The sequence below is a fragment of the Mobula birostris genome, chromosome 29 (genome assembly GCF_030028105.1).
Source record: "Mobula birostris isolate sMobBir1 chromosome 29, sMobBir1.hap1, whole genome shotgun sequence".
NCBI classification, from domain to species: domain Eukaryota; kingdom Metazoa; phylum Chordata; class Chondrichthyes; order Myliobatiformes; family Myliobatidae; genus Mobula; species Mobula birostris.
Genome location: NC_092398.1, coordinates 18,069,386 through 18,083,137, shown reverse-complemented (window position 1 = coordinate 18,083,137; position 13,752 = coordinate 18,069,386). Strand labels below are relative to the sequence as shown.

The 13,752-nt window shown below is 41.0% G+C and overlaps 1 protein-coding gene across 4 annotated transcripts in view; it reads right to left on the bottom strand.

The window, feature by feature from the left end:
- LOC140190027 (scavenger receptor cysteine-rich domain-containing protein DMBT1-like) overlaps window positions 1-11,756 on the bottom strand; it is a 61,893-nt gene extending 50,137 nt beyond the window's left edge. For 3 of the 4 annotated variants that reach the window (XR_011883526.1, XM_072246429.1, XM_072246428.1), the window contains exons 1-2: window positions 11,143-11,186; window positions 1,718-1,753 (exon numbers count right to left, since the gene is read on the bottom strand). Coding sequence is in view for 3 of the 4 variants with exons in the window: in XM_072246429.1 (XP_072102530.1) it covers window positions 1,718-1,753; window positions 11,143-11,173 (67 nt within the window). In the remaining variant the exon portion in view is untranslated. Of the gene's footprint in view, window positions 1-1,717; window positions 1,754-11,142; window positions 11,255-11,738 lie in introns of those variants that run through there. The other variant, XM_072246430.1, reaches the window with a different exon arrangement.
- Window positions 11,757-13,752: the final 1,996 nt, after the last annotated feature.

Here is a 13,752-nt window from a genome sequence, read left to right as displayed (position 1 = left end):
CATAACATCCCACTTCCTGCACTCAGTCGTTTGATTTCTGAAGGCGAATCTGCTAAAGCTTTCTTAACGAACCTGTCAACCTGTGACGTCACTTTCAAAGAATTATGGACCTGTATTCGCAGATATCTCTGTTCCATAGCACTCTTTAGTGCCCGCTGTTCATTTTGTAAAGACTACCCTGGTTGGTCCAACCGAAGCACAACACCTCACACTAGTCTGCATTAAATTCCGCCTGCCATTTACTTAGCCCATTTTTTACAGGTGACCCACATGCATATGCAAATCTGAGAAGTCCTCCTCCAGTCAGAGAGGCAACAATTTACTACTAATCTCGGGTTTCTCACACAAAATTATTGTCTAATCCAATTTACTACCTCATTTTGAATGCAAAGCGACTGAACCTTGTGCCCTCTTGTTCAGGATAACCGTACAACTGGAAGCATCCTCTCCACATCCACACTGTCTAGTGCTTTCCAAATTTGCTGTGTTTCAATGAGATCCGTTCGCTTTCGTCTGTATTCCAGCGAGTATAGGCCTAAATCTTCTAAACACTCCCGATACGTTAAGCCTATCAATCCTGTAATCATTCTCGTGAAATTCATTTGGACTCTCTTCAAAAACAACACATTATTGCTGAGACATAGAGCCTCTCCAAGTGCGGCCTGAGTAGTGTCTTATAAAGCCTCAGCATTATCTCCTTACTTTTCTATTCTATCCTCCTTGAAATAAAAGTCAACTTGGCATTTGCCTTCTTTACCACAGACTCAACCTCTAAGTTAACCTTCCGGGAGTTTTACACGAGCACTCCTAAGCCCATCTGCACTTCTGATATTTGAACATTCTCCACGATTAAATAATAGTCCACACTATTTTTCCTTTTATCAAAACGTATCATCGTACAATTCCCAACACTGTATTTCACCAACCACATTTTTGCACAATCATCCAAATTGTCTAAGTCCAGCTGTATTCAATTTGCTTTCTCAGCAGTACCTACCCTTCCACTTGGCATCATCCTCAAGCTTTGCCACTAAACGATCAAATATATTATCGAATTCACTGAAAAACTATGTGTAAAATATCTGTCCCCATACAGACGAATACCATGGGTCACTGGCAACAAACCAGAAATGCCCCTTAATATCCACAAAGTCACAAAGCCAAAAACCACAGTATGTGCCAATGATTTAAGATGAGAGGAGTGGATTCAGAAGGACTCCACTCCACAAAAGGACTCAGTCTTGTGAGACAGAGAGAGAGAGAGAGAGAATATATGGGCCGAGCTGCAGCAAGAAATGGTGAGGCAGATACAAACATAAACGTGTCCAAATGGCATGTAAAATGCTGTTGGATACGTTCTTCGATAGGACACTTTCAGATCAATATGGAACAAACCCGAGCAGAAGGGACGAGCCCAGCCCGACGGCATTAACGAGGAGGGCCAAAGGCACTGTTTTTTTGTTGTTTTCGACTGTTAGTATGACCGCAAGCAACCTTTCGAGCAAATATATCTCTATTCGCTATCACGTCTCAAAATGTTCTGCAAACGGTAGAGATACAGTCGAAGTCATAAAGGTGAAAGCACACAGATACAAAAATATTGGAAAAAGTTTTATCTTTGACATCATCAAATCGAATATTCACACCATGAATGAACAATGCAATTAACCGCATTTGAAAAGCTATATATAATATTTTCGAAAAATAAGTCACTAACCTTGCGAACGAACAATCTGTTGAACCTTCAGAAGCACTGAAATAAGAGGGAGAAAATAAGGTTTTTTTTTGCAAAAGCAACAGCTGAAATGCTTTCTTAATTAATTTCACGTTGGAAATAAGGAAAGCTTTTTTCTTTCATATTTTGTATCCTAAATCATGTTTCAACTTATCAGCAGTTGAATCACATCTGTTGGAGAAGAAACACAGTTAACTGTTCACGTCTTAGGTTTCACGGTAAAACTTAGCAGGACACAGAAGAGGGGTTTAAGTATACTGGGAGGATTGGAGAGAAGAAGCAGGTATTTGATCTGTGTTCTCACAATAATGCCCATCAAAGGACTAGGGAACTGCATCTGAGTTTGCATCTGGGCTCTCTAAAGCCTTTCAGACGCGGTATTGATATTAACAACTTCAATAACATAATTTTTCGGTTATTGTCAGTCGTCCAGCTCTAATACCCACCCTGCTAAGTTAATTGGTCATTGTAAATTGGCCTGTAGTGATGGTAGTGTTCATTGTGTTTGTCAGAGATTGGTGACGCAGCGTTTTCCGAAGATCTGGAAGGGTCTTCTTCGAGCTGAATCGCTAAATAAACAAATATCATCTCAAGCCTGATTTTTCTTTTCCTTTTCTCTCGGAGTAGAAATTACTGTCAGCCTGATAAACTGACATTGCTCAACTGCGCTGCAATGCGCAACTCCCACCTAATTTTGCCAAGGCTGTTCTTCGATGCCCTCACTCTCTAACTGCTACCAATCGCTCAGTGACCTGATATCTTTGGGTAAGCGTCATTCCCATTGATACCCTTCTTTTGCTCTATAAGAGCTATTTGCTTCGGCAGTCCCCCTGTTGTCTCACTTTCTGCTCCCACGAAGTGTCTCAGATGTGAGAACGTGATTTCCAAGCTCATGGCACGGATATGAAATGTTGCTGATGATGATGGTGATGATGATGATGAAAATGATAATAATGATGATGATGATGTTGATGATGATGAAGATGATGATTACTATTATAGTATTAATAATTAAATGTATCCAGCTAGCAGTATGTTTAATGCTTGTCGGGTATTTCAAAAAACTAATTCTCCAATTATATATGGTATGATGACGTAGTTTGGAACACAGCCTCATTCAAGAGGAACGAAATCAATATCGACGAAATAGAGAAAAGAAACGATATTATAATGTTAATGAAAGTTATTGGGGTGATCAGATGTTCAGTGAAATACTGTGTGAAGTAGAAAGCAGTGTTGATTGCCAATAATATAAATATTCCGACTTGCGTGATGTAAGCCAATGGATGTTGAATACCATACACTTTATTTCTACATTTAAGTGGATCAGTGCGGCAAGGCTGATCCATGATGTATATCGGGACTACTTAGATCAAAACGAGATTGCCATCGAAGATGTCTGTATATGTGCACATTTGTTAATTTGGCTGCTTTCTCTTTGTTTATTTAATTAATTATCCATTTAGTTATCTATTCATTTATTTATTTATTTATTAACGTCTATCCATCTATTTGTTTACCTATATATCAATTTATTTATTCAATAAATAATTTCTAATTTTATCTATCTAGCTATCTGCTTATTTATCAATTTTATGTGTTTATTTATTCCTCTGCTGTTTTATGTATTCATTCATTTATTTATTATTTTTGTTTCTTTGTTCATTCGTTCAATTGTTTGTTTATGTGATTGCTTATTTTTTCTTTGTTTACTTATTTACTTCCTATCCTATTTGCTTATTTATTCTATTGAAATAAATATTGAAGTCCAGATTGCGGCACTTGTAAATGACAGCCACATATCAAAGAGAAAGTAGCACTGGTTGTGGCGAAATGATGGAAAATATGCAACAATTGGATTTGAAACCAGAGTCACATGTTCGGTGCGCGTTGCTGATGGCCACATAGCCTATGTACGTTTGACAAGAACAGGCACCCGATGTTTGCAAATAATAGGCCATGTCCCGATACAAACTTCTCTTAAGTGTTAAAATCGAGCTCACATTAACCATTTGTGCTGGCAGTTCATTCCATACTTTGACACTCTAAGTGAAGAAGTTACCCCACCCATGTTCCCATAAAACATTTCACCATTCAACTTTAAGCCGTGAAGTCCGGTTGTACTCTCACCCACCTACTATAAAAAGAAAGCTTGTTCGCATTTACCCTACCTAGTCACTTCATTATTTCAAATCTCCTCTGAATCTTATACGTTCTGAAGAATACAGTCCTAACCGATTCAATCTTTCCTTGTGAAACCTGGCTGGTTTCCTTGCCTGCATAAGTCGAGGGGATACACACTCCGGTCCCACCAAAATCTGACTGAGACGGCTCTCCTACTCCAAACTCCGGTTTGTGTGGATTCCGTGTAATTTGCTGCCCTCTCACAACTCGGTGCCAAGAAATAGCAGATAGCAAACTGCAAACGATTGAATGAAATATATGTGTGAATATTAACTAAAGGGTTTGTAAAGAAAAGAAAAATGCAATAATGGTGCATATAATTAAAAAGCCAAATATGCACAAGTTAGAGCTCGAGTCTTCCAAAAGTAATATTCACCAATACTCAGACGACTGCGGCACCTAGTGTGCGGGAAACTTGGCATCTGTTTCGGCACGCTTGCCTACACTCCCTTCCACCCGAACCGGGCTCTCAATAGTAGCACGCAGATCCACTGCCGTTACATTAGCGCTGGTCTGAACGAAAACAGTGTTTGCCCGCCATTTTGTCAAACCTCCGCTCCATGATCGTAACGTTTCCTAATGCTTTAACAGTTCTTAAACTACGAATTAAAAATTCATTGGGACCACGAATGTCTACCCCACGCAATACACACGCATTCTTGCCGGTAATCCCGTGGATTCACACCATCGTTTAACCCCACAGTGTCCGTAGCCACGTATCTTAATTACTATCCCGGACAATGGTTTAACACAGGCTGATGTTGTTTGTTTTCACTTAGACGTCATTTGTTTTCACTTAGTTATGTGCGCTGCAATAGGCTCTACCTCTACCTACACATTTTATATATATATAGGCATCCGTTTGTCTCATGAGACCATGGATTTACGCCTTGGAACGTTTCCGGGGCGCAGACCTGGGCAAGGTTGTATGGAAGACTAGCAGTTGCCCATGTTGCAAGTCACCCCTCTCCACACCATGCAGCTTGGCACCGGTGTCGGTGCAATGTGTGGTTAAGTGCCTTGCTCAAGGACGCACACGCTGCCTGAGCCAAGGCCCGAACTACCGACTTTCAAATCACGAGACGAAAGCGTTAACCACTTGGCCACGCGCCAACTCGCCTACACACTGGTGGCAAGATTAAAGAGGTGTTTTTAAAAGACCTCTAGATCTGTGCACGTAAGTGGTCACATCCATGACTAAAAGAAGCAAGCTTCGCAAATAATCGGTTTTGATAGTCAGCAGCTAAGGAAATATGCTAACAGCATATGGTTGATTTTGGAATTAGATTTTTCGTCAGTTGCAGGGTGGGATTGTATTGCAACTGCTTTCTAAGCAGTCAGTTGAGGTCAGTTTCAAAACTTGTGCAACGCTCGATGAAAACTGGGTGCTAGAAGCAGAATTCCAAGAGACGTGAGTATACAAAGTGTGCTGACATGATTGCTTTTAAGAAAGCTATTTATTCTGTGTGTTGAGTCTGCAAAAAGACTTCCCAGTATCATGAATGCTTCTGATATTCTTTCCACATATTTCCTCTTCTTTCAAAATGGGGAACATATACATGCAATGTTTTATTTCCATTAGGAACTGTGCCTTACCACCTATAGTACGACCATAGCAATAGACCTCTTAGTCGTTCAAATAACTTTGAAATTATTTATAATAATATTATTATTAATAATAATAATATCAACAACAGCAACAACAATAATATTGATAATAATATATCGTATTTTCACAGACTGTCTGCATTTCTTCAGACTGCTTGCTTGTCAGTCATTGTTTGTATGTAGAAATACAAATTTATTCCACTGTGAACGCCCGCCATTAAAGAAATTGCGAGAAATATCTGGCGACATGTACGTTCTATGATAATAAATTTGCATTGTACTTTGGATTTTTCACCCTACATTGAGAGGTACCCATGTATGACATGAGAAGCAGCACCTCCATTCTATGCATGTTTTAAGAAAGTTTTAACAAACTCAATATTTTCAATTAACATGAAGGATTCTACTGGAAGCATAAGTCGAGGGGACATACACTCCGGTTCCTCCAAAACCAGATTGAGAGCGCTCTCCTACGCCAATCCCGGTTTGTGTGTAGGCTGTGTAACTTGCTGCCCTAATACAACTCGGTGTCAAGAAATAACAGATAGCAGACTGCAAACGATTGAAGGAAATTTATGTATGAATCCTAACTAAACGATTTGTAAAGAAAAGAAGAAAAAAACACAAAACTAGTGTATTATAATTAAAAAGCCAAATGTGCACAAGTTAGAGCTCGAGTCTTCCAAGAGCAATATTCACCAATATTCAGTCGACTGCGGCACCTAGTGTGCGGGAAACTCGGCTTCTGTTTCGGCACGCTCGCCGACACTCCCTTCCACCCGGAAAGTATGGACAGCTCAAGACTTCGCCCCTACCGGGCTCTCAATAGTAGCAGGCAGATCCACTGCCGTTACGTTAGCGCTAGTCTGAACTAAAACAGTGTTTGTCCGCCATTTTGTCAACCCTCAATTCCATGATCGTAACGTTTCCTAAGGCTTTTACAGTACTTAAACTCCGAATTAACAATTCATTGGGACTACGAATGTCTACCCTACTCAATACACACTCATTCTTGCCGGTAACCCCGTGGATTCGCACCATCGCTCAACCCCACAGCGTCCATACCCACGTATCTTAATCACTATCCCGGAAAATTGTTTAACACAGGCTTAAGCACACAACCAACTGGATCAATGCGCAGGGCAATCACTCAGAATCCAAGGAAATCGATCTAGGACGTTAACCCCACAACTGATATCCCACTGGTCTCCTTAGATGCGTAAATCTAGGGAAATCACTCTCAGGTCCCGCCAAACCCTTGAGATTGAGACAGTTGATGTACCCTTAAATCGCGGTTTTTGCGGGTGCTGTGTAATTTGCTACCCGTCTACAACTCAGTGCGAAGAAATCACAGACAGCACACTGCATATGATTAAAGGATAAAGAGTTAATAGCGAAATCGAATACAAAAAGGTGCATTATAATCAAACTGTCAAATGGGTACAATTTGGAGCTCAACTCTTTCATAAGTAATATTCACCGATGCTCAGTCGACTGCATCACTTTCGGCGGCATCGAATCAGCTCCCCCTTTCCCCCACCGTGTCGAAACCTACGGCCGGTTCCATCTAACATCTTCCCACTTCATTACCCGTCGAACAAAGAAGCCAGTTCACATTGCAAAGCATCCATTATATCTAATCATAAGCCAAACACTGCTTCTACAGAGAGACAATTACGTTAGCAGTGAAACCTTCCCCGGGATATTGCACCTGTTACTGCTGTCATTCAGAACCGGCAACATCCTTGTAGGTTTTTCGTGTACCTGGCATACATCTCTCCTGTAGGTAGGTGGACGGAATTGCTCACAATTTTCCAAATTAGGCCTCAACAACATTTTATACAACCTCAAAAACACATCCCATTATCTATATCCAATACTTTGATTTACGAGGTGTGATTGGATGAAGGACAATGTGCCAACAGCTGTATTTACAGCCCTATCTACCTATGACGTCACTCTCAAAGAGATATGCACCTCTATTTCCAGATTCCTTTGGTCTACCACATTCCCCAGTACCCTACCGTTTAGGACATTAACTCCACAACTGATATCCCACTGGTTTCCTTAGATGCGTAAGTCTGGGGAAATCACTCTCAGTTCCCGCCAAACCCGTGAGATTGAGACTCCTCGTGTACCCTTAAATCGCGGTTTTTGCGGATGTTGTGCAATTTGCTACCCGCTTACAACTCACTGCGAAATCACAGACAGCACACTGCATATAATTAAAGGGATTACATTTATGAATCTTAAATAAAGAGTTAATAGATATTAAAAAAAATACAAAAAATAGCGTATTATAATTAAACAGTCAAATGGGCACAAGTTGGAGCTCAGCTCTTCCAAAGGTAATAGCCACCGATGCTCAGTCGACTGCGCCATCTTTCGCGGCAGTGAATCCGTTCCTCCCCTCCCCAACCGTGTCGAAACCTACGACCGGTTGTATCCGGCATCTTCCCTCTTCATTTCCCGCCGAACAAAGAAGCCAGTTCAGACTCCAAAGCGCCCGTTATCTCTAATCATAAACCAAGCGTTGCTTCTACAGAGAGATAATTACGTTAGCAGTGAACGTTTTCCCAGGATGTTCCTCCTGTAACTATGGTCCTTCAGAACCAGCAACATCCTTGTAGATATTTCGTGTACTCTGTCTACCTTGCTTACATCTCTACTGTAGGTAGTGTGACAAAAGAGGGCTACAAAAGTACACAAAGACTAAGATGTTAACTGTCCTGTGCTATCACCAGTGGGATCATCAGTTGATCTGCCACCTGTCTTCAGGAGAGAGAGATAAGTAAGACAATGGAGCAACATTTGGAAATGTTAATGAAGAGACGAGAGAGTTTAACAGAAGGAGACACCGGTCTGAGTATTGTCAAGACCGGCTGCTTTGAACCCTGAACTGTTTGAAGTTTGATGGACAGGCGATACCCCAACAGGGGGGATAAAAAGGGACGGGTTCGCTAAGGCAACCGACACCACACACGACACCACGTGGTAACGAAACCCTGGAAGCGGTGTGCCACCACAAGTCAGTGGGAGTTTTGGAGGGCTGATGGCGGAACCAGCCATAGACGCACAGGGTGGAAAGATACGGTCGGCGGGACCCTGGTGTGTGTCTGCCCTTGCCTGGGTGCCGGGTTCACCGCAGAGGAACGATCGTATCTGGAACGGAGGGGTAACAGTCGCTGACCTCAGAGGACATTACAAAGGGCTCGGCCGAAAGCTAACTGCGAGGGATATCAAAGGTCTGTTGAATCCGATTTGAATATCAGCATTCGCTCTCTCTCTTTCTCTCTCTCTTCAGCGGCACAACAGCGATTACTGCGAACTGAACTAAACTGAACTCTGTCACTTGTGATTGATCATTTTACCCCTAGACTGCGATAGAGCTTGATTGATCCTATTATCCCCGTTCTGTGTACATGTGTGTTTATTCATTGCTAACCTGTTGCATTTATATCCTTCCTATTAGAGTACTGTATTGCTCATTTCTTTAATAAAACTTTCTTAGTTCCAGTAATTCAGACTCCAACTGAGTGGTCCATTTCTGCTGGTTTGGCAACCCAGTTACGGGGTACGTAACAGTAGATCACCAAAATTGCTCACAATTCTCCAAATTAGCACTCACCAATATTTTATACAACCTCAACAACACATTCCATTATCTATATCCAATACTTTGATTAACGAGGGGAGATTGGATGAAGGACAATCTGCCAACAGCTGTGTTTACGGCCCTATCTACCTAAGACGTCACTCTCAAAGAGATATGCACCTCTATTTCCATATTCCTTTAGTCTACCACATTCCCCAGTACCCTACCGTTTAACTCTGTAAGACCTACCGTGATGACATTACCGATGAACGGGGACAGTTGGGTGTAGGCATGAGGAAACGTAAAATCTATATTGCAGGGGAAGAAGCTTATTTTGTACGTCTCCAAACACTGGAGAATCTGGAAATTATAATTGCAGAGTGTTAACACTGCGAGTAAAGGGGGATGATCGTGAAAAGTCTTGAGTGAATTTGTAGCATTAGCAACAACCTAGTCAATAAATGGATGTAACGAGCCGATCAGATTATGCTGCATTTATTTTTGGCTGTTTTATGAAGATAGATACATTGTAGCAAGTCGCAATGAGAATCATAAAATCCATCAGTTCTGAAGAATTCAACCAGAAACAGTCTGTGACGTCATTTGTTTTCACTTAACTATCTGCGCTGCAATATGCTCTACCTCTACCTACACACTGGTGGCAAGATTAAAGAGGTGTGTTTCAGAGACTTCTAGATCTGTGCACGAAAGTGGTCACATCCATGACTAAAAGGCGCAAGCTTCGCAAAGAATTGGTTTTGATAGTCAGCAGCTAAGGAAATATGCTGACACCGTACGGTTGATTTCGGAATTAGATTTTTCGTCAGTTGCACCGCGGGATTATGTTGCAACTGCAGTCAGTTGAGGTCAGTTTCAAACTTGTGCAATGCTCGATGAGAACTGGGTCCGAGGAACAGAATTGCAAGGGACGTGAATATACCAAATGTGCTGACATGACTCTTTTTATAAAAGCTATTTACTCTGTGTGTTGAGTCTGCAAAAAGACTTCCCAGTATCATGAATGTTTCTGATATTCTTTGCACATATTTCCTCTTGTTTCAAAATGGGGAACATATATGTGCAATGTTTTATTTCCATTAGGAACTGTGCCTTACCACCTATAGTACGACCATAACAATAGACCTCTTAGTCGTTCAAATAACTTTGAAATTATTATTATTAATAATAAAAACAACAACAATATATTAATAATAATATATCGTATTTGCACAGGTTGCCTTTATTTCTTCAGATTGGTTGTTTGTCGGTCATTGTTTGTGTGTAGAAATACAAATTTATTCTACTGTGAACACCCGCAAGAAAAGAAATCGCGAGGAATATATGGCGACATATACGTTCTTTGATAATAAATCTGCATTGAACTTTGAATTTTTCGTGTGCTAATATAAAACTTAATCAATTTGTAACGATTCCAGCTAACGCAGACATAATTGTGTTCCTAATCGTTGAAATAGCCATCTTCACTTGTCCACCCTACATTGAGAGTTTCCCAAGTGTGACGTGCGACGCAGCACCCCCATCCTTTTCATGTTTTAATAATGATTTCGATGGACCAAATTAAAGCGAATGACGGTTTTCAATGATGAAAATATCAAAACATAATATCACCCTTGTGAAAGTAACCAAAACAACTCAACTCGACTTGACCAGTAAGCACGCAGAGAGTATAGGAAAAAAACAAATTTGACATTTGTTTTAAAGGGCTGGCAGATGCAAACTGCCGAGACAATGATCGATTGAAACAAGAAGATATGATCTCCAGGGATTGAAGACATTGATATTATTTAGAAGTTTTATTCGGATTTTAGCTGAAACATGAGGTAAAAACGAATTAAAGAACATAATTTTTTGAATTTTAGTCGCTACTTCAGTTCAGGCAAACAGATTTTCCCCATTTCCCCTGCCATAAGACACTAAAACCTGCTACTTACTGCTGTTAATGCGGTAGCCTGCCACCATTCATTGAAGGGATTGTTTGACAAAGATTTATTTCACTTACCTAAGGTGAGTATCGTTAACAAGTAAGTCATGTTTTGCTGTCCACAAGATTCTGAACTCAGGAAATTGCTTCCCTCTCCTTTATAAACAGTCAGCAGATCAGAAAGAGGAACCTAGAGGAATAAATGAAGTATCATTTCAAAAACTGCAGAAGTGTTGCAAAAGATCTGAACTGCTGACAATGACTCATATTATTATAAGTTTTTAATTTTAGCCCTAAAAGAACTTTTTCTTATTATTTTTACCGCACCAAATGTGCAGTTGGATGTTGGAATTTCCATAATTTCCGTCCCTCCTATCTCCACATGCTGATATACCGCACCTAACCGAAATCAATCTACCTCTTTCCAATTTATCATTCAGAACACACCTTCCACTTAGTTGCACAGGCTATCTATCCTCAATATTTTCAATTAACATGAAGGACTCGACTCGAAACCTTAAACATTCGTTTTCCTCTACAAATACTGCTTGACACATAAATTTCCCCAAGCATAACTTGTAATCCAGTACTCTAGGTTTCAACATCCGCAATCCCATAAGTCGGTCCTTTGTTTTATATTAACATTTCTATTGAAGTATAAAATATTGTCTGACCGGATTCTCCGTAGCGGCTGTCCAATTAACAACGATTTCCTTATTTGTTTCACTCACTGAATCTTTCCCAGAACACGGTCAAGCCCTACCAGTGGTCAACCCTGCGCGTTTTGAGTCAGAGAGTTAAAGAGTATGGAAACAATTCTTTCTGCCTAACTAGTCCATGGAAAAAAATGTTGCAAACGGGAGGGATTCAAATTTCTGGGGCATTGGAATCAATTCTAGCGGAGGTGAGACCGGTACAAACAGGACGGACTGCACCTGGGCTGGACTGGAACCAATGTCCTAGGGGGAGCTTTTGCTGATCTTGCTCAGGAGGATTTATACTAATATGGCAGGGGGATGGGAACAAGTTCAGAGAGACAGAGGGGTGTAAACTGAGGGTACAAGCAAAAAGTAGTGAGTTGAAAAGTAAAAGTGGCAGGCAGGCAAATCCAGGGCAAAAATCAAAAAGGGCAGCTTTTCAACATAATTGCATAAGGGCTAAGAATGTTGTAAAAAGAAACCTGAAAGCTTTGTGTGTCAACGCAAGAAGCATTCGTAACAAGGAGGATGAATTGAATGTGCAGATAGTTATTAATGAATATGATACAGTTGGGATCACAGAGACATGGCTGCAGAGTGACCAAGGATGGGAGCTCAACATTCAGGGATATTCAATATTCAGGAGGGATAGACATGCAAAAAAAGTGGCTGCTGTAGCGTTGCCGGTTAGAGAGGAGATTAACGCAATAGAAAGGAAGGACAGTAGCCTGGAGGATGTGGAATCGATATGGGTAGAGCTGCAGAACACTAAGGGGCAGAAAACGTTGGTGGGAGTTGTGTACAGGCCACCTAACAGTAGTAGTGAGGTTGGGAATGGCATTAAACAGGAAAGTAGAAATGCGTGCAATAAAGGATCAGCAGTTATAATGGGTGACTTCAATCTACATATAGATTGGGTGAACAAAATTGGTAAGGGTGCTGAGGAAGAGGATTTCTTGGAATGTATGCGGTGTGAGTTTCTGAACCAACGTGTCGAGGAACCTACTAGAGAGAAGGCCATTCTAGACTGGGTATTAAGAAATGACGTAGGGTTAGTTAGCAATCTTGTCGTGCGAGGCCCCTTGGGTAAGAGTGACCATAATATGGTGGAATTCTTCATTAAGATGGAGAGTGACATAGTTAATTCAGAAACAAAGGTACTGAACTTAAAGAAGGGTAACTTTGAAGGTATGAGACGTGAATTAGCTTAGACTGGCAAATGATACTTAAAGGGTTGACGGTGGATACGCAATGGCAAGCATTTAAAGATCGCATGGACCCGTGGCTGACAAGGGAAATTAGGGATAGTATCAATTCCAAAGAAGAAACATACAAATTAGCCAGAAAAAGCAGCACAGCTGAGGACTGGGACAAAATCAGAGTCCAGCAGAGGAGGACAAAGGGCTTAATATGGAAAGGAAAAAAAGATTATGAGAGAAAGCTGGCAGGGAACATGAAAACTGACTGTAAAAGCTTTCATAGATATGTGAAAGGAAAAAAATTGGTTAAGACAAATGTAGGTCCCTTACAGTCAGAAACAGGGTGAATTGATCATGGGGAACAAGGACATGGCAGACCAGTTGAATAACTACTTTAGTTCTGTCTTCACTAAGGAGGACATATATAATCTTCCGGAAATAATAAGGGACCGAGGGTCTAGTGAGATGGAGGAACTGAGGGAAATACTTGCTAGTAGGGAAGTGGTGTTACATAGAAACATAGACATAGAAACATAGAAACATAGAAAATAGGTGTAGGAGTAGGCCATTCGGCCCTTCGAGCCTGCACCACCATTCAGTATGATCATGGCTGATCATCCAACTCAGAACCCTGTACCAGCCTTCCCTCCATACCCCCTGATCCCTTTAGCCACAAGGGCCATATCTAACTCCCTCTTAAATATAGCCAACGAACTGGCCTCAACTGTTTCCTGTGGCAGAGAATTCCACAGATTCACCACTCTCTGTGTGAAGAAGTTTTTCCTAATCTC